Source organism: Brachyhypopomus gauderio, chromosome 4 (assembly GCF_052324685.1).
Source record: "Brachyhypopomus gauderio isolate BG-103 chromosome 4, BGAUD_0.2, whole genome shotgun sequence".
Lineage (NCBI taxonomy): Eukaryota > Metazoa > Chordata > Actinopteri > Gymnotiformes > Hypopomidae > Brachyhypopomus > Brachyhypopomus gauderio.
Genome location: NC_135214.1, coordinates 4,563,871 through 4,583,742, shown reverse-complemented (window position 1 = coordinate 4,583,742; position 19,872 = coordinate 4,563,871). Strand labels below are relative to the sequence as shown.

The window sequence follows — 19,872 nt, the reverse complement described above, 5'->3', positions numbered from 1 at the left end:
CCACGGTCCAGTACTGAGAGGCAATCAGAACAACACCCCTCCTTTAATCTCTGGACCAGAAGGGAAGTGGTGCACACAAAAGAGATGTTAAATAAATGAAAGCGGCATCTCGTTTCGCTGGCCTATAGACGCCTTTCATGTGCGGAGCCGTTTGGCAAGATACTCCGGGGACTCTCATTGACAAACGGCATGCAGCTCAGACCCTGGCCTTCCCTTCCCTGGTTTCACAAAACAAACACAAACCGGGCCGGCTTTTGTGAGACCGCGGCATGTGATGACGGCGCATTTTCAGCAAATCGAATCGCCGTGTATTTGGCATTATGGCTGAGGCACCTGGACATTCGCTGGAGCAGCAGGGGGAAAAATTCCCCCCGATCAGCTATTTTTACCAAATCCAAAGAAGATGGGCCCGGAATGTTCTTAATGCCTTGCGATGCCTCAGAGGTCTGACAGTTTCCTGCAGGAGCACAATGGCATGTGAGCCAGTCCTGACACTGGCATTCAGCCCGAGTCCTTGGTGCCAATCACAAGGCAGAACGGCCCCATGCACAAGCCTAAAGAGCTTTGCCTCCACCCCCCCCCCCCCCCCCCCCCCCGCTGCATCCACGCAGGAGGTGAAGGCGACCGCAGCATCTTCACGCTCCTTAAGATGGGTGGCCGTGCTCTGCTTTGTCTTACCTGTGGCTGCCTGCTGAATTAAAGCCCCTCCAAACAAACCATTATTCTTCCTTAGTGCACAGGCTACATGTGAGCCAGAGAGAAAACGAGTGAGAGAGAGAGCGAGAGAGAGAGAGAGAAGAGAAATAGCACCGTCTCTCTCTAAGCAGCTCCCAGCGATCCCTCATGGCTGAACTAAAAAAAAAATAAAAATTGCTCGCTAAAGATTTTCCAAATCTCACTGCAATGTGAAATTAATGAGGTAACTCCCGGAGGGACCTCCATCACAAATACTGCCGGCGAGCACGCAGCACGACTGGAGAGAGGATCTCCCCCCCCAGCAGAGCGCCAGGCACGCCGGCAGCTGCCAAAGCTAGACAAGCCAGCCGTTCCGGCCGGTCTCCTTGGGGAGGGAGGGGGGGGGGGCTCCTGGTGTGATCATGAGGGGACACGAGCCCCAGGCAACACCCCAGCATGCTGCCGTAGGCTCACGTGGCATAGGGCGGCCATGAGCGTCTCCCCAGCTGCGGTAAGATGGCCGTCACAGGTGCAATGCCACGATGTTCCGGTGCCTAATTCATCACTCCTTTCCTCTGCTGGCAACTGCCAGGTCTTTTACTCACTATTTACTTGGCTGAAATTACCCTCTGGACATCTTTGACAGGTAGCATGATATACTGCACACCAACCTGTGGCCTCTATTATAATTTTATCAGGCTGTGATGCTGCTATTCACTATTTGCTAGCATTAACAACAGCATATTGATGCAATTGTGTGTCCACAATTTACAAAAGGTTCAGCTTTTCAATCAGATAAGCGCGTGTGCACACACACACACACACACACACACACACACACACACACACAGTAAAGCTTTCCATTACTGTTTCTGCAATTTCTTTTTGTTGTATGCAAATGTCGCATTGTTTTCCAACAATACATAGCAGTCAAGCACATTTTCAAAATGTGAAGCATCAATCATTTTTTTTATTATTTGCACACTAAGCTGAAATACCAAGTGCACAGAGTGTGAACCCAAACCCTAAAACTACGAACAGGCCACAAACGGAAAATTCTGTATACTTGTTGATATATGGTTGCACGTTTTGCATTCATCATCATCAGAAAAACAGGTTATGTGTTGAGACGCTGAGGGAAAATAAATGGATACAACTGTATAAAATGGCTGAGACAGCTCGTGATTTTATCGTGGGCTATTCAGCTGTTGACATTTCCACTGAGGTTAACATTTGCTAAATGATGTCGACTGGTGATCTGTGATAGCATCTTTGCGCAACAAGTTGAACACCTGTTCACTTTGCGCTCAACTGAGACCAATGACGTTTAGAAACGGTAAAACAAAAATACAACAAAGAGCCGTCGAGAAATATATATATATATATATATATATATATATATATATATATATATATATATATATATATATATATACTGACAATATATATATTTCACACGGTGAGTAAACCATATGACTACAAACTACATGAGCCGGACATGTAGGCCTCGTGCTATCGCAAAATAGCATATTAACAGCATAATTCGGTCGATGGACTAACGACTATGCGCGTGGACGCCTGATCTTAATACTCTTCTGACAATACACTATAGCAGTTCTGCACATCAGAAACATCACTTCTTTGCACACTTCTCTATATACTGTCTGTCACAATCGATTTCAGGCGTATGGGATTCATTCTAGTTCTGTTTAGAGCCCCAGACTACACTTCTAAGAGCGACCCTGGTCATCCTCTGCACACGACACCGAAAACATCAATTCCGAGGTTTGACGAATAAGGTGAGACTAAATTGAATTATTCCACCCGAAAAACTATTAATAAGCGACCACAGACCGCGTGCGTGATGATATTCAGTGTGTACGTGAGGAATGTAGCCACAGTAGACACATTTTACAGTTTAAATTATTGCGCCCTTCAATTTGGAGAGGGAACTTCTCACACCTTGTCGCCGTAGTCTCCGCTTCCTGAGGCCGAAGATTCGCACTTTGGAGAAGATGTCGACAAGGTTTCCGTTGCAAAGACCCTTGTTCTTGTTCGGGCTTTTCCTCCTCCTGTTCGTGGAGGGACGGTCTAAATGCTGCTCCCGTGCCTGCCTCTTTTGCCGGATCAAACCGCTGGCAATAGCCGCTGCCATGTCTCTGAAACTGAACTGTTTAACTCTGTACGCAAAGCACAGTCGACAACCTCCTTCAGTGCCAGCGCACTTGATCACTGTCCCATATTTACGGTCGTCTGCTTCGCCGTAGGTGAGTCTGGTGTATTAAATGATATTATTCAGTAATGCCCGGAGAAGGCAAACGATGATAAAAAAGCCACTGTACTGACATTATTAATGCAAAAGTACATCTCAGATGCTAGCAGTTCGTGTTCTCCTCATCTGTTTTAGAACTCGCGTGAAACGGTTCATTTCTCATACCTGCATACTGATCTTCGGCGAACCCCTTAGACCATTATTACTTCAGCTCCTTTTTATAAAGCACGTCGCCTGCTTCTCCCACATTCGGGTGTATCGCGACTGTATCCGGAACTTTCAGCTGTTTTGGTCCCGCTTTTCGGCGTTTGGGAGTCAGGACCATGGACACCGACGTCGCGCACTCCGCCCAACAAACAAACACCGTTTTCTTCTAATGATCACGCGGAGAACGACATCCACCTTCTCCCGAGTGTATCTCTGTGACGACCACCTCTACGATCACATATTCACCAAGTTTATCGGCGATATACTTTTCTTAAAACGTTAACTCATCTTGTCATTTGCGACGGATCGCTAGTCGCAGTGACAGGTGCGATAATGACGCGCCGAGACAAGTTTGAACGAAGGAATGATGTTGTCTTTGTAATATCCAGATACTTCTTTCGACGTCTCTTTAAACGATCCTCCCCGAACATTCATGATTGAACTCGATTGGAGTTTCAGAAACGACTTGCATCATTTTCTTTTCCCTTTCACAGTGCAAGACACAACACCCGCATGTCAGCCGAGAAGAAAAAATGCAGGCAACACTGACCCGGCTGTAGTGAAAATGACGTCTGTTTCGTATATCATACAAATAAATAAACTCGAAACGCTTGGAATGTCAAAAACAAAATGCTTTTAAGATGGTTTCTTAATTATAAAGCTAAGCACGGAAAGAAAAAGACAAACACCGAACGCATTTGTTATCGCCTCAGGGCAAGAGAATTCTTTGCATCTGTAACTCCCGCGCGAGGGGAAAAAAGGCACTCGCTTTTCGTCTCAACCACAGATCAATGCATCTCCGGCATCAACAAGTCTTCACGACAAACTCCTCCTTTGCAATCGTTTCAAATGGGAGAGAGAACCCAACCTTCGGCTATAAGCAGAACAAGCATTTCTCAAGGAAGTAGCTTTCAAGTATACTGAGAGCTGATAATGAGATTTAACACTTACACAGCCATGTTATATCAAACACCTTTACGCAAACGAGATGTCAAATTAACTGCCGGTCACAACAACGGGCGTTTAATAAACTGACCAAATTCACTCAACCTAGTATTTATATTTAAATGGGCTATACATTTTTTATGACATTTCGCTTTGAAATGTCACAATGAATTGATTATTTCGCTGATTCTTCCTGATAACAGTTACTGATATGTAATTTAAAAAGTTAATGACGGAAGTAAACAACAACAGAAAATGTCTCGCGGCTCACTTTTAAAACAACGCGAGCTCAAAAAATCGTGCAATATTACATGTTGCTGCTAATGAAATGCAGGTAGGGCGAGTTTCCGTTTGATCGTTTGACTTTAGAGGGGAAGCTTTATGAAACGCAGTTGTTTGGGCCGCTCCCGGCGACCGTCAGTGTTCGGGAATGTAATTCAGCACCACGGACAGCTCCTCCCCCGGCACGAGAAAACGGTTAACAAGCTGCTTGAAGGACAGTGGTCATAGTCAACGACACACCTGTCATATTATACAGCCCGCATTTGCTGTGTTTCTGCTAGGAATTAATAATCGGAATGCCCCATTCATTGTGTTTGGTGCACCCCCACACTCACCTGTGGTTAAGCATACAACAAAGAATACCGAGATAAGAGGTGAAGTGCCAAGTTAATATCATGGCCCAATAATAGTGGGTATTTTCTCATTTAGATCAATATCACAGGAAAAACTCAATCACGGCCAAGGAAATAAAAACTCAAGAGAGCCATCTGCTGTTTGTCGCGGTAATGACATATCCGTTTAATCTTGGGCAACACATGAAAGATTGTCCTTCACAGATCATCGGCCGTAACACACTCAAGCATTTAGTTTCACCTTCACAAACGCGCGAGTAAAAAGAAAAGGGAACCTATATAGGCCTGTCAGTAATTATAACATGTCGCTGATTACAACGCTGATTACATACAGACCTGTCACTCATATTTATTGCCTACTCTACACAGTAATCCACGTCGTCTGAAAATTAACATTACATGCGCGTGCGTGCGCGCGCGGGGATCAGCAGTCCGCGCGTGCATGTATTGTTCCAGTACAAGTCAGGTAAATTTAAACCACCATTATCTGCTTACAATCAGAGGGCGAAGTCAGCACGGATCCTCTCCTAGCCGCAATCGATTAAACATTTAGTAAACAAATCCATTTTATCTAAGGCCATATCGCAGCCTTTATATTGTCCTTTTGAAGTAATACATTTTCCTTTTGAGGTGAAGGTAAAACAAATTATATTCAAGCTTACCGGCCAAGACAATTTTCCTCCAACTATATTCTCTTTTTTTTTTTTTTGTAATTACTACTTGTAATGATGACTGTGGGACACGGAGCAGGAACCAGTGCAGTTTGCTTTCCTGCCAGTAGCGGACACTGTCAGCTCAACAATGACGCTTCATACAACTTGCCGCGCGCGCGGTACCACAGTGGCGGGAAACGAGAGCGTGACTCAGAGGGGCTCGAGGGGCAGCTTCCCGAAATCATACGACTGTGTTGGGGACCGACTCGATAAACCCACTCGCTGCACCATCGACACATTTACACATCCTCCAACTAACAGGAACGATCAAAATGATCTAGAACATCTTTTTGGACTGTATGACGACAGTATAAAATGATCTAAATATGAGTGCAGTTAATTCCCAGTTGTACTGACTGCGCTGTTTGGCTGAAAGGTCCCTAGACATCACTGTAAAAGACACCGTAACATAACCATGAAAAGAAAACAAACTTGAATTTATTTTATTGTTATTATTTTAAGGTCTAGAATACCACCAGTATATCCAGGTATGAGGGACAACGTAAGAGTCAACCGAAGCAGTAAAGACTGAATCTGAATATTCTTATTCAAGAATTTCATGTAACAAGACATGTAAGCAATTACAGTGCAATTATAGCCTAAATTGTTCTATATTTTTATACTCTCATTTAATCTGACATGGCTGGCAGCTCAGAAATAGAGCCTAGCTTTTAGTCATTACACGAGACATTCTGCAATGCACCACCCATTTTTGTAATGGAAAAAAGAGACATTACCGATAGAGACAATGGTGAAAAAATAACGACTCAAAGCCTTTTTTCCGTGCAAAACACTATAAATATAATTAATGTAACTTACAGAGTGAAACAAATGACAAAGTCATTACTGATCATTTGAGATAAGAGTTTGAAATAGGACAGTGTACCCATACCTATCAGCTTTTTTCTCCTGAAGGTGTGAGTCTCCATGACAAATTCATTGCAAATGCAACCAATGTAACCGTGCTTCTAATGCTCTGACAGACAGGGCCACAACCCAATTTATAGGGTCTAGAGCTAACGTTGTTAGTGAGAGCTGACAGTCTGCCCCCAATCTGGCCAAGATCATACACATTCAGATCTTTGAAATCGAGGCGTAATGAACCAAGATTAATACTGGTGCTGTGTTTGGGATTCAATCTGTAAGAACATGTTTATTATGAACAATACTGTCGATACACTAATATTCCAGTACACGGTTAACCAACAGAATGGATTCTATTTAAAATGTTTGAAATACATGGCAGTAACAGAGATACAGACATGCACACCAGTTTGCCTATTTTGAAAAAAAGTCAGCTCTAAATATTCCTTACATCTGGAGTCTTGTGCCAGGGAAAAACAGCTGGAAAAAACAGATCACCTTGCTGTCACCCAAATAATTACATAATTCAAGAAATGACTTCATCTACATTCAGAAAACAAACCATGTAATGATGTTGTAATGATTACAACACTGATAATTACATTTCCTCACAACTGATACATTACAGGGGATTCGGCTATTGAACTGCACAAATCCACATAAGACTTTATTCTCCATATGAAAACTTCTACATTGTCTAATTAATGCTATACAGGAGCAGAACCTGAATCGCCAGCTTTGTCAATGCCATTCGAGTCAAAGCTGCTGTGCGAACACCACAGTAAAATAACCCATTTCCCCCCCATCACAGAGTCACTGGAAGAGTAACGGCTCAGACAAACGGAGCTGAAGTGTGCTAGCCAGCAGTCTACACATAAAAGACCAGCAGAGGGTTTGGAGACAAAAACAGACCCGTCCAAGATACCTGCCGCTATTGGCCACTCTGGCCGTCAATCAGCCAGTCCCAGTAGCAACCGGAAGGGGGGTGGGGTCTATCTGAAACACAGCATCATTTCAGTTAAGGATGCTACAAGCCACATCATGAAACACAGAAAAATGGACTGGAAACCAGTATGGTCTTAGAGACTACGAGAAGCTGAGATGTTAGATGGGCACCTGTCCTGCGTCTGTGTTCTAATGAAAGAACCACCTGTGATGATCAGTAGGAGAGCCGCACTGTGCCGGAGGCTCTCTGCCATTTCACCCGACATTTAACGATTAGCGAGAAGTTGCATTACAGAGGTGAAAAGGGCAAATTCAGCCTAATGGCAGATAATGAATGAACCAGCTCCTCTAAACTGTGCAGACAAGAGGAAACAAATAACCAAGCTTTCAGATTACAGCTTGTTTACCACAGAGCACTGCTGTTGTTTGTAAGGACATCATAATTCGATCGTTAGTGTTATTGAATAAACGACAGGACAACTGTCAGGCTACTTTGAATGTGTCGTAGTCTGGTCCCGAAAGCATAACATCCATATGAAGTCAGAGTCGGAAATCATTCCTGATGGGCCACACAGGGTTACTTACAAACCCTGTCCTTCATGAATCAAACACACAACAACAAAACACACGGTGTCAAGGCAGTGAGGACATCTTGTGCAAACTGGTAGACCTTTCACAATTCTCACATCCTGACAACTCGGAAGAGCGGAACAAGATGCTGTCTCACTCGGAACAGGTAACCTGCAAAATCACCCCGGACTGAAGATGCCCACACAGCCTGGCACTATGCTAGCACCTCAGCAGAGACTTTCCATCATAGCCATGCGGAACACCAGTGCAAGCAGTGCTGAGTGACTGAGTAATGAGCTCTGAATGTTACATCTCCATTCTCCCAGGACGGTGGGGGTGGAGGGGGGGGGGGGGGGGGCTTTAAAAGAGAAAGGACCCAGGGAATCTTTCTGCCTATGAACTCATCTCTTTGCCAGCTAGGGGAACCAGAAGAGGGTCTGGAATTCAGTGCACATCCCTCTTTTCTTTGATCCTATTTTATGCAACAGCCAAAAGTGTCCCATCAGCACTGGAGCAAAAAGATTTGAAAAGAGTCTGTAAATATAAAGCAACTGATCTTCCTCATAGTAAGCCGCACTTTCCTCTGCTGAAAGGGAGGGAGAGAGAGAGAGAGAGAGAGAGAGAGACAGAGAGAGAGAGAGAGAGAGAGGCAGGATGTGGCGGGGACTCTAATCTCAGAGCGGAAGGCGTAGGGACTTCCAAACACTCACACTCTACCAAACAGCCTAGGTCGCCCTCGGCCAAAAGGGAAAGAGGTTCCTGTTGGTTGAGTCAGGATGACAGAGCCACTGTTGTTAACTGGTTAACGTGCAGATGTCAGTGTTCACACTACAATGTGAGCAGGAGGTTCTCATTTCTCAACAGCCTTCACTACAAGTCAATTTGTAGTTTAAAACTCTTTAGTTTGTGTAATTTCTGTGATGTAATTCACATTAAATTAGTACTAAGTGTGATATCACAGCATAAGCAGGTTAAGAAGCCTAAAAAATATGACATTAATCAAGGCAAAGGATGGAAAAATAATGAGACTGCTCGACAAAGTCCTGGAAAACCCACGGAAGGCAAAATGTGCAGACGGGAAAGTTCTGTGGTACCTCACTGCAGAATATTAAGCAGGAGATGCCATGTCCCGACATCAGAACTGGGGTCCATATTTATGTGCTCCTGCACATTCAGTTTATTACCAGACGCCATCGTTTCAATTACAGGCCAGAGATGAGTGTGCGGTGCCCTCCATGTGACGCCGAGAGCTGATCTACCACCAGAAGCCCTGCTGACATCCTGCTACAGGACCCAAGAGAAACCATGGAACAATATCTCCACAGGGCGTCAAACCTCTCTCTCTGGGCCTCCCTCTCTCTCTTCCATTAGGAAATCCATTTTATTGGTGATACTGACATTTAATATCAGTATCACTGGTTGCTGAACTGCTGTACTCCCAGTCATGGACGAAATTTTGATTTCATAGGTGGGGGGGCACAAATGGCTTGAGAACTGGGGTGTTTTGGGTGGGGGAGACATGGATTTGTCGCTATTTAAATATTTGTTTTTAACCGTAAAATCTGCAGGGGACCAAAACCGGCTTTTGAAAAATGATGTCCGTGCTCCCAGTCAACCAGGAACACTTCACATTACTATGTGAGGCTTCCACAAAACGGCATGAGCAACTCCTACATAACAACATGTGCTCTTTCTCTGCTTAACATGACAATTCATACTTACAAGTCTGCGAGAGACATTCATCATCCATCAGCTGTGCGAAGTAACTCTTCCACACAATCACTTTATGAAATATTTGTCTATTATGAAATATTTTATATAAATTTTATTTGCTTACAAATAATTAGGATATTTGTGCATGCATCCAACAAAATGGTGTCAAAGAATCTAAATTAAAAATTGGCTGTCGGCAGAAAGAGCAGAAAGAGTGAATTTACAATCAATACCTCAACTTCAGTAATAACAAGATTACAGCAGCACACAAATGTATGACAGGTTCTCTCCATGCTGTGGAGATCTCACAGAAATCTCATTTCAGTTAAGGCAAGAAGACACAGACACTCAGATGTGAAAGTGAACATGAAGACTTTGGAAGGTGTGCACCCACATCTCTCACTGCAGTACATTCATACACACACACAAACGAGTAACTCATATACAGTGCTGGGTTGAGGTGAAAACATAGGACATCAAAAAAGACAAAAAAAAATAAAAATAAACTAGGAAACAAGGGCAGAAGGGGAAAAATAAATTACCAACTGGCTGCTAAACTGAAAATTACTGTATTTACTTCATAAGCAAGTGCAAGGTGTGGAGTTTATTCTAGATGTGGTGGTTTAGAGTTTATTGTAGATGAAATGGTTTCTATTTACATCTGGAGTTTGTTGCTGTTTCTCAGTATGAAGACTAAGGTTGTGTCAGTTCCAGTCGAGTGGACCGGAACATTAGTGAAGTAGACCGTGGTGATGTCCACCATAGCAAGGCATCAGAACACAGTGGATGGAGGAAACACTTCAGTTAGCAGAAATGTTGAACACAGCAAAAAAAGTAGGTTTAGATGTGTCAAAGATGATCAAGAAGACAATAATCCATCATGCTGGACCTCAGAGGCTTTACCACAAAACGCCAATCACTTGTTCAAGATGAAGCACGTAGAGACAAGGTTAGCGTATGCTAATGGGTGCGGAGAGTTCTGGGATGAAGTGGTGTGGAGATGAAGATCAAGATGGAGGGGAAAGGTTGTGAAGCTCGTGATCCAAGCACACCGCCTCACGTGTGGGGAACACGGTGTCACGACTGGGCTCAGTTCATGTCAGACCTGGCCCATCTGGCCATACGTGTCACTTCCTGGAGACCTTTCCCATGAAACCATGCAGGGCCTGAACACGAAACAAGTCTTCCAGTGTTACCACAGAATCCAGCACTGTTTCAACTCAGAGACAGTCTACTGCAGAGAACCTGTATCAAAACACTAAACATAAAAATGTTATTGGTGTTGATTTCTCAAACTACTTATGATACCATGAAGCACTGGGGACTATTTAGGGGGTTCTGGTATATTATACATTATATATCATTTTAAAAGGAATTCATCCAACATAGATATCATTACCTTCAAATTAAAGACATAACTCAGTTCACAGCCTCATAATCACTCCAAATCACCAAAACCTGTCTCAAATTACTTATGGTGGGCACAGTGGTATTATGGGTCAGTCCTTATTACAGCACATGGCTGCAGTACTCTCTTCAAGCCAGTGACTGGTCTGCTAGTGTCCAGTGGCCATGCAGGGAAGTGTGGTGTCAGTAACACCAGTGGTGAGGTCAGAGGTGAGGTCAAAGGTGAGGACAGTGGAACAGGGCAGTGGGACAGAAAGCAGACCCATGTCCCAATTATCTACGGAGGTCAGCACAGAGAACATTTGCCAACCTTAGCAAGCTACACACAGATGTACAGATAACAGTGACGGCATCAGTTAGCACAGGTGTCGAACAGGACAACAGGATATGGACACATAACCACACACACGCACACACACACACACGCGCCAACGCTGTCTCTCTCAACACTCCCACGATTACCCTTGGTAGCAGCTTGTGTGAGCAGGTCCCCCCTACACCAAATAAACCCCCCTCCCAGTTTACACAGCACAAGTGGAAGTGTAGTGCAGCGCTCAACAAATGCACGCAGGGTACTAACTTCCAACCACTACTGACCACTACTGACGACTACTGACCACTACTGACTACTACCGACCACGTGGGCTTCGTGCTCTCCAACTGCTCACACGACCTCCGTCACAGCACGCTCGCAAACACAAACTGAGACACAGATGAGACGAAGCATGGAAACAGAACTGCTTAAGCTGTTGATCATTTCAACCCAAGCATGTGATTAATATTTTAAGCACCGGTGAATCAAGCGGCAGGTGGTAAAACAGCCATGAGAGCCCGTGCTGGAGACATCTCTCCCAGGACCCGAGAGACAGAGCGAGGAAGAGCGTGTTTAACTAGAGAGTCACATGCACCATCGTGACACACATTTGGGAGGCTATTTTGAACCTTTCCATTCATATTTTACACAGAGGTGTGTGTGTGGGGGGGGGGGGGGGTGTGCGGGGCCCTCGTAAAAGAGCCATTCCTGACTGGCCATGACGTGAGTGCACGTGTGACCCCACACGTGTGCACCCAGTCATGTGTGCTGGGCCTCGTGCAGGTCACGCCTGCTCCCGCCAAAACAAGCTGGCATGCGTTAGGTGCGATGGAGGTCACACACACACACACACACACACACACACACACACACACACACACACAATCAGAGTGTGCAGAGGTCTGTGTATATGTGCAGCCAGGCCAGTTTATGAGTGATGTGGGAAATTACATGGGGGGTTTAAATCGAGTGTTCTCACAGGCCCACTAACCAGCTCAAAGATGACCATGGCCTGCTTGTACTGGGCCTTTGTCAGCCCAGACGCAGAGCAGTAGGTGAACCAGCATGCTCTTTCATTACCCTCGCTTTCAACATAAGACCTGACAAGATTTCAGCATTAAAACAACCTGGTTATTCTGCTCAGAAACACTGTTACAGGATTCAGACACATTTGAGTGCCTACGACTCCTTAACAGTTAAGGGCAAAGACTCAAAAACATGATCATAGGTCATTAATGCTCCTTAATGGCACTTGAAACTCACAACACTGTGTATTGTAACAATCTCACTCATGACTTGACGAATGAAAGTTGCCATGACCATAACACAGCACGGTAAACTTACTCAGTGGGTGACATATTTTGGAGCTTAAAAAACAATTTTGAGTTGTAAAAGTTGTATAATGACGAACTAGTTCGCTACATACTGAATAACATTCGTTCAACTGCAACAAAAAAAAATACAATCCTGCTTATAAAAATGTTTTATGGCGCTATACCACAATCAAACCACAAGAGGGAGATCAAGAGCATACCAAACTAAGTTACGTCTCGTTCTCAAGAAACAGTACAAATTGTGCGCTGTAAAACAGCTAAACGTGTCTATGACTTTAAACTAAATCAGTTGGTACTTACAAATCCTGAAACAGCCCTCAACAGCCACTAGGCATAAACATTATTTTAACAAAAAATTTCAGTTTTGCTAAAAGAATTCTGAAAAAAAACAATGTAGATGTTCACATTCATGATCTTACAAGATATTCATATTTCTATGAACACTGGCTGTGAGTGATGAAGCTGCTCTGATAAAGGGCTTGAGGAGCATGATGTAGAAGGAACCCTGAAAGGTTGAGCAAAAAATAAAGTCAATATTTGTTTAGGACAACAAAGATGCCCTCATGTGGCCACACCAAGCTATTTCATCTTATAAGTGTGTGTGTGTGTGTGTGAGAGAGAGAGAGAGAGAGAGAGAGAGAGAGAGAGAGAGAGAGAATAAAGATACCACAGTTGGACGCGGCTGCAGGGCTCTCCACCTGTATTCATGCTTCACATTACCCAAGATGGGAAACAGGTTAAACACACGAGAGAACAGGTTTAAAACGCTCTAAACAAGAGTGCACACACCTTTATCCACATTCACACATCTATTCACACTTCACAGCTCCTTCTGAAATGTAGGTTATACAATACAGTGCTTGTGCTGTCATGAAGCATTAAACAACCAAGAACCAACTATGAACTGTTTTTTTTCTCTCGAGACACAAAGCTTAACTTTACCATAAAGTCATGGCACCATGTTGGGCCCAAATTCCTGTCTAATGTGTGTTTTTCTTAACCAGATTGATCCAGTGTCCCGTAGTAACACAACTTTGACCTCCTTTCAAAGCAGGACCAGGACTTCCAATTGTTACATAACCACTCTCTGCTTGCTGGTACAGAACCTCACTACATGGATTATAGAGGTGTGTGTGTGTGTGTGTGTGTGTGTGTGTGTGTGTGTGTGTAGCATTTGTTTGGCCCATTCCTAACTAGATGTACGGCCAGAGAACTAAATACTTCTTAAGATATGAAGATTACCATTCAATTAAATGCTAAACCCTTTCTTCCTACCAACACTGTTGTAAATATGCATAAACCATGAATGCTTGTAGCTACAGCAAACGCTTTGTTAACCCTTTATATTTTTGTTAACAATTTGTCCATTAATTTGTCCATTAATCATTTCATAATATCTATTACATCATAGAAACAAAGACTTAGTAAACAACCAGGTGCATTATTTGTATTCAAATAAACATTTTCTCTAGTTCCCCGTCTTATTCAAGACTGTTTTAAACCATTTTAAGATGTGTACCATTTTGGCATGGCTTGCTTCAACAGCTTACAATCAAATCGCAGCATTTCAGCAGAATTGAAGTAAGGACCCTTTTCCCTGCAGTCTGAGTCATTCTCCCCCTGATTTAATGACTCCATGCAGACAGCACAGGATCACTACACTGACTCCATCATGAGAGTCTAATGTCTGGTGGTATGCAATATTTTATTGGTATGCAATGCAGTGTACAAATATAACACTGTACATAAAAAAAAATACTCAGGTCTTTGACTAAGCCAACGGATTAATTCCTCCTGAATCCACTAATAATCATGAAGATCTTCAGCAAACTTTAAACTTTTGTTTTGAAAGAGCAAAATAGCCAAAATATTGTAGCTGTAAAAGGTCACACCATGGGTTTATTCATTTATTTATTAACCAGAAAAAGATCAGATCAGATTTTAGGAGGTATTCATGCAAATGTTCAGGTTATTTTCAAATATTTCTGCACTGTATAGTATTCAATACCTTTAGTACATTTATGTAGTCCTGCTCAGACCTCATCACTGCAATGGCTGGCAGGCCTGACTTATTAAACATATTTACATCACGCATGAGGCAGTATCACAACGATTGTTGACAAAGCTGTTCCTGTCTTGTGCAATCACAGGGCCACAAATGCATCTGGACGCACCCCGGTGGTCATCAGGTGACAAAAGCAGGAAACAGCCAATCACGGAGAGCTCTCACAGCAGAAAACAGCCAATCACAGTGAGCCCTCACATTCCCTCTTTACTCAACCCCACCCACTGCGCTCATTGGCGTCTATGCAAATCAGCATGTTGCAGTAGCACATTTATACACAGGACGGTCTTATTAGGTCTTAGAGAAGCACTCACTCCAAACGAGTGTCACATTATATCTTTACTCAGCTTGTCAGGATATTCACTCTAATTGAGAAAAGACACATTAAGACAAGAGAGTGGGTGTAAGTATGATTTACTGGTGTAGTTGAGGGTAAATTACATTTTTCTCAAACAAAGCAATACGCCAACTTGTCTTCACATCTTTAAAAATGCTATTTTGTTTGTTTTTTTTTTTGATGTATCTAAAAACAAAATGGTGAAAATGCTTTCTGTGAAGCTAATAGGTAAATAATGTTTTTAGGATAATTTGTTTCAGTGAATACATCAGATCACACATTCATTCACTCAGCATCCTAAAGATGTGATATCGCTAGAAACCCAAAGGTTTATGTAGCTCTGTGCCTTGTGGAAGCCACTGAAAGGTACATTTTTCACCATACCTTCTCATATTCATCTCAATAAGATCAATATGGGAAGATCAGTTTGAAAAAAAGACCCAGGAAGACACGGTGATTACTGGAAGACACAGTAATGCTGTTTTAGAGGCAACATGTAGCAACTACAGATTTATCAGCTGGAAATATTTCAAGATTAGGTGACTTTCCACAGATATCCATAAGCCCAAGAGTACAGTGACAAAACAGACAACGCTGACTGTGCAACACAGCGTCACCTTCAAGACTGATGCTGATTCTACAGCACACAGTGTTTTACACACACACACACACACACACACACACACACACACACACACACACACACACACACACACACACACACACACACACACACACACACAAAACAGCCTGAACTCCCTTGATCCTGATTCATAGGCACAGTGTCTTGAACACCCATCCACTCCGATACACACACATATTTGTGCATACTCACACACAGCCTTAAAGAATACGTCCAGTATTAGTAAAATTCTGACAAAGTTAAACTTCAAATATTAAGTTTTTGCATCATTACCTTACAGTTTCAGTGTCAACACAGCAAATGAAGAAGAAATACATTTAAAAGGTTTCCTCTCAAACCTTCTCAACCTCGTCCAATATCCCTCAGCGCTGCTGCCTACACGTCTACATGTGTTAACACCTCACACATCGCCTCTCTCGCCGCTGTTGTAACACCTGTGCCTCCGAACGGCCTGCTTCACAGGTAACACACTGGATAAGCGCAGAAGTCCCATCCAGAGCTGGGCAAACGTTATGCAGCGGGATGTAAATAGAGGCATAACAGAAAGTGACAAGGTGCATCTAAATCCCCTGAGGGGGAGCAGAGGGGGGGGGGAATGAAAGAGAGAAGTGCGTAGAGCACAGAGAACAGAGTTGGGGGGCAGAGCGGGGTTCGTGTTTTGCGTCCTGTGTGTGACGCGACCTTTCAGCTCTGCCTATAAATAGTCGGCGAGCCGAGGATGAGGAGAAGGACGATGAAGGGAGAGGACGTGGTGCGGATCCTCTGGAGTTCACTCCACCTCTCTACACGCGATCCGGCTGCAGGAGGCGTGAATGAAATGGCCTCTGGTCACCTGGATGGGGCAAGAGCCCCTCCCCCATCGCCCCTGAGACGGGCGGCCGTGGCGAATCCTGTTTGGCTGAGGTTCTGGTCTTGGCACGGGCGGCGCCACCGTGTATGGAGCGCACCGCGAGCGACGGAGCTCAGCTCGTTTCTTCACAGGCCTGCGGTCAGAACTATGGAGAAATCGGCTGACGTGTACAGTGTGATGGACAGATCGGCGTACTTGTTGAAGGTATAGAAGAGGAATATATGTGACTGAACTACTCTTTCAACAGAGGAACCAACGAGAAAAAGCAGGTGGACCACAGAAGGTAAATGTGATGCAGTGTTAGGAGTTGGATGGGGCCTGGATCAGGTCTGGACGAGGTCTGGACGAGGTCTGGATCAGGTCTGGATCAGGTCTGGATGAGGCATTGATCAGGTCTGGACGAGGTCTGGATGAGGTCTGGATGGGGTCTGGATGGGGTCTGGATGGGGTCTGGATGGGGTCTGGATGGGGTCTGGATGGGGTCTGGATGGGGTCTCCTCCTATTGCCTGAAGAGGCTTTCACCAGACCTAAGAGCCTCCCAAATGCTGATTCATGGCACGTTCCCCTTTCCTGTTCTCTCTCCCTCTCCCCCTCTCCCCCCCCCCTCTCTCTCTCTCCATTTAATTGATAAAGCTGAGAGAGTCTTCCTGCAGTAACCCATGGTTGCTAGGTAACACCCAGCCAGCTCCTTCAGGGAACCTCCAGAAACTTTCCTGGCACGTCACACACCGGTTGCCTCCACAGGTGCCCTGGTGCACATACACACACATGCACTCACACACGCACTCACACACGCACACACACACACACACACACACACACACACACACACACACACACACACACACACAACATATTCTTGGGCATGATGTATACATACAAACACTGGACCCCTGCACCCAAGAGGCTGCCAAACCCAGACACATCCCATCACGTCTACGACCCCAGACTCTTCAGTGTCTTCTCCGGGCAGAACCAACACTCGGGCCAAGCACCCTTCCTTAACATACTCAGAACCAACACTCGGGCCAAGCACCCTTCCTTAACATACTCAGAACCAACACTCGGGCCAAGCACCCTTCCTTAACATACTCAGGCCATTCCTGACTGCAAGAATCTGATCGTAAAAACAGATTGCCCTTATTTATTAGCAGCATTTTCACCTATTAAGATGCACAAACACACATCTAAATGAGAAAGATTAAGGCAGTGAAGTTGACTAGATAGATTAATGTGGTCTCCTACAGGATCTGGCCAGAACGCTCACCTGAAAACTGAACATGATTTTTAAGACACATGGACTTTTTAGAAACATGGATGCTGTTACACTGATTGTCACTTAATTTGAAACCCTAACCAAAAGTATCAACTCTTCTTCACCACCGACACTGCTTGGACCACAGAGGAAATAACTGCAATCACTATGCAATCTGAGACTTCCCACTGACAAAACACAGCTGATTCTAGCACTGAAGGAGTGTTTATAGGCTTTTCTCAAACCCCGCCCCTGTCTCTAGTGCAAACTCAACAAACCAATCATGAAATGAAGCACGTAACTATTTTAAGAAAACAATTACAGCGTTTCACCTTGTCCAGGGATGTTAGCAGTTCCACATGCCTTCAAGTGCTGTGTTTTCATTAGAGGTGAACTGAGCTAAATATACGTACACTCACAACAGACATATCATGATGAAGATGATGTCATGCAGAGTACCGAAAGCTCATGGTAACCTCTTACAATACGATCAGAGGCCTGGCAATGCCAGTCTAAGAGGCTGCACTCTGTTATTAAGAGCGGTCCAGCCAGCGGTCTAACCAGCAGTGGCAGCTGCAGCTGTTTGTCTGGCTTGTACAGCACGAGAACAAGTGAGGGGAACAAAAGAGAAACTGAGGAGTGCTTTGTTCCACCTCAGAAGAGCGAGAGCGTTAAGGACAGGAAGAGCTTCTTCTCAAATGAATAAGACAATAGGGGAATCGGGATATGTGTAAAACATATAGCTAAACAGCATTCTGATGTCAGACTAAACATGTCTGGTGTTTACAGTACAGAGTGTACAGGATATTAGGTGTGTGGAGTCAGTGGAGTGAGAGCTGCAGGGTAACGTCTCACATACGTCTCCCCAGTGCTCAGTGGGAGCTCAACAGCTCCACGTGGAGCCATTTACACCTTCAGCACAGCTCAGTTCTATCGACCGACACAGTTCTATCACAGCTCAGTTCTATCGACCGGCACAGTTCTAACACAGCTCAGTTCTATCGACCAGCACAATTCTATCACAGCTCAGTTCTATCGACCGACACAGTTCTATCACAGCTCAGTTCTATCGTCCGACACAGTTCTATCACAGCTCAGTTCTATCGTCCGACACAGTTCTATCACAGCTCAGTTCTATCGACCGGAACAGTTCTATCACAGCTCAGTTCTATCGACCGACAGTTCTATCACAGCTCAGTTCTATCGACCGGCACAGTTCTATCACAGCTCAGTTCTATCGACCAGCACAGTTCTATCACAGCTCAGTTCTATCGACCGGCACAGTTCTATCACAGCTCAGTTCTATCGTCTGACACAGTTCTATCACAGCTCAGTTCTATCGACCGGAACAGTTCTATCACAGCTCAGTTCTATCGTCTGACACAGTTCTATCACAGCTCAGTTCTATCGACCGACAGTTCTATCACAGCTCAGGTCTATCGACCGGCACAGTTCTAACACAGCTCAATTCTATCGAGCGGCACAGTTCTAACACAGCTCAGTTCTATCGTCCGACACAGTTCTAACACAGCTCAGTTCTATCATCTGACACAGTTCTAACACAGCTCAGTTCTATCATCTGACACAGTTCTAACACAGCTCAGTTCTATCGACCGACACAGTTCTAACACAGCTCAGTTCTATCGACCGGCACAGTTCTAACACAGCTCAGTTCTACTGACTGTCAAGTGTGCTGTGTCCAACCATTATATTGATGTGGACTGTCCACCACCTGGACTCCTTGAAGCAGTGTGCTCAAGTGTGCGTACACTCGCTCATACCTGCCTAGCCGAGTGCTCATATCGCAGATCTCCTGTACACAGCCTCCATTCACTACAAGTCACTACTTCTCCAAGTCAACTGTATGCACGTTCCCCGAAACCCTCCATTACAAACCTCTTCTTCCCTCACAGTCCCCCATGAATTGAATAACTGCCCAAACTCCAGGAATCAGCAGCACCAGGATTCAATATTTCTGCTCACAACATTACTTAATCACGACATCTCAAGCTAGCCTGCCATTAGATGATTAAACACCATAAACTCCGCCGTTTGCCTGTGGCCACCGCACCCTCCGGGCCGCGCGATACCTCACCGAGGAGGAATCATCTTACATTAGCATCCGTAG

The 19,872-nt window shown here is 44.5% G+C and overlaps 1 protein-coding gene across 6 annotated transcripts in view; it reads right to left on the bottom strand.

Annotated features, from left to right (window-relative positions):
* The window catches only part of fgf14 (fibroblast growth factor 14), a 100,587-nt gene that overhangs the window by 31,371 nt on the left and 49,344 nt on the right, over positions 1–19,872 (bottom strand). The window contains exon 1 of one of the 6 annotated variants that reach the window (XM_077001689.1): positions 3,113–3,972. The exons of 4 other annotated variants lie outside the window; for them this stretch is intronic. Coding sequence is in view for 1 of the 2 variants with exons in the window: in XM_077001685.1 (XP_076857800.1) it covers positions 2,638–2,830 (193 nt within the window). In the remaining variant the exon portion in view is untranslated. One more of the 6 variants, XM_077001685.1, reaches the window with a different exon arrangement.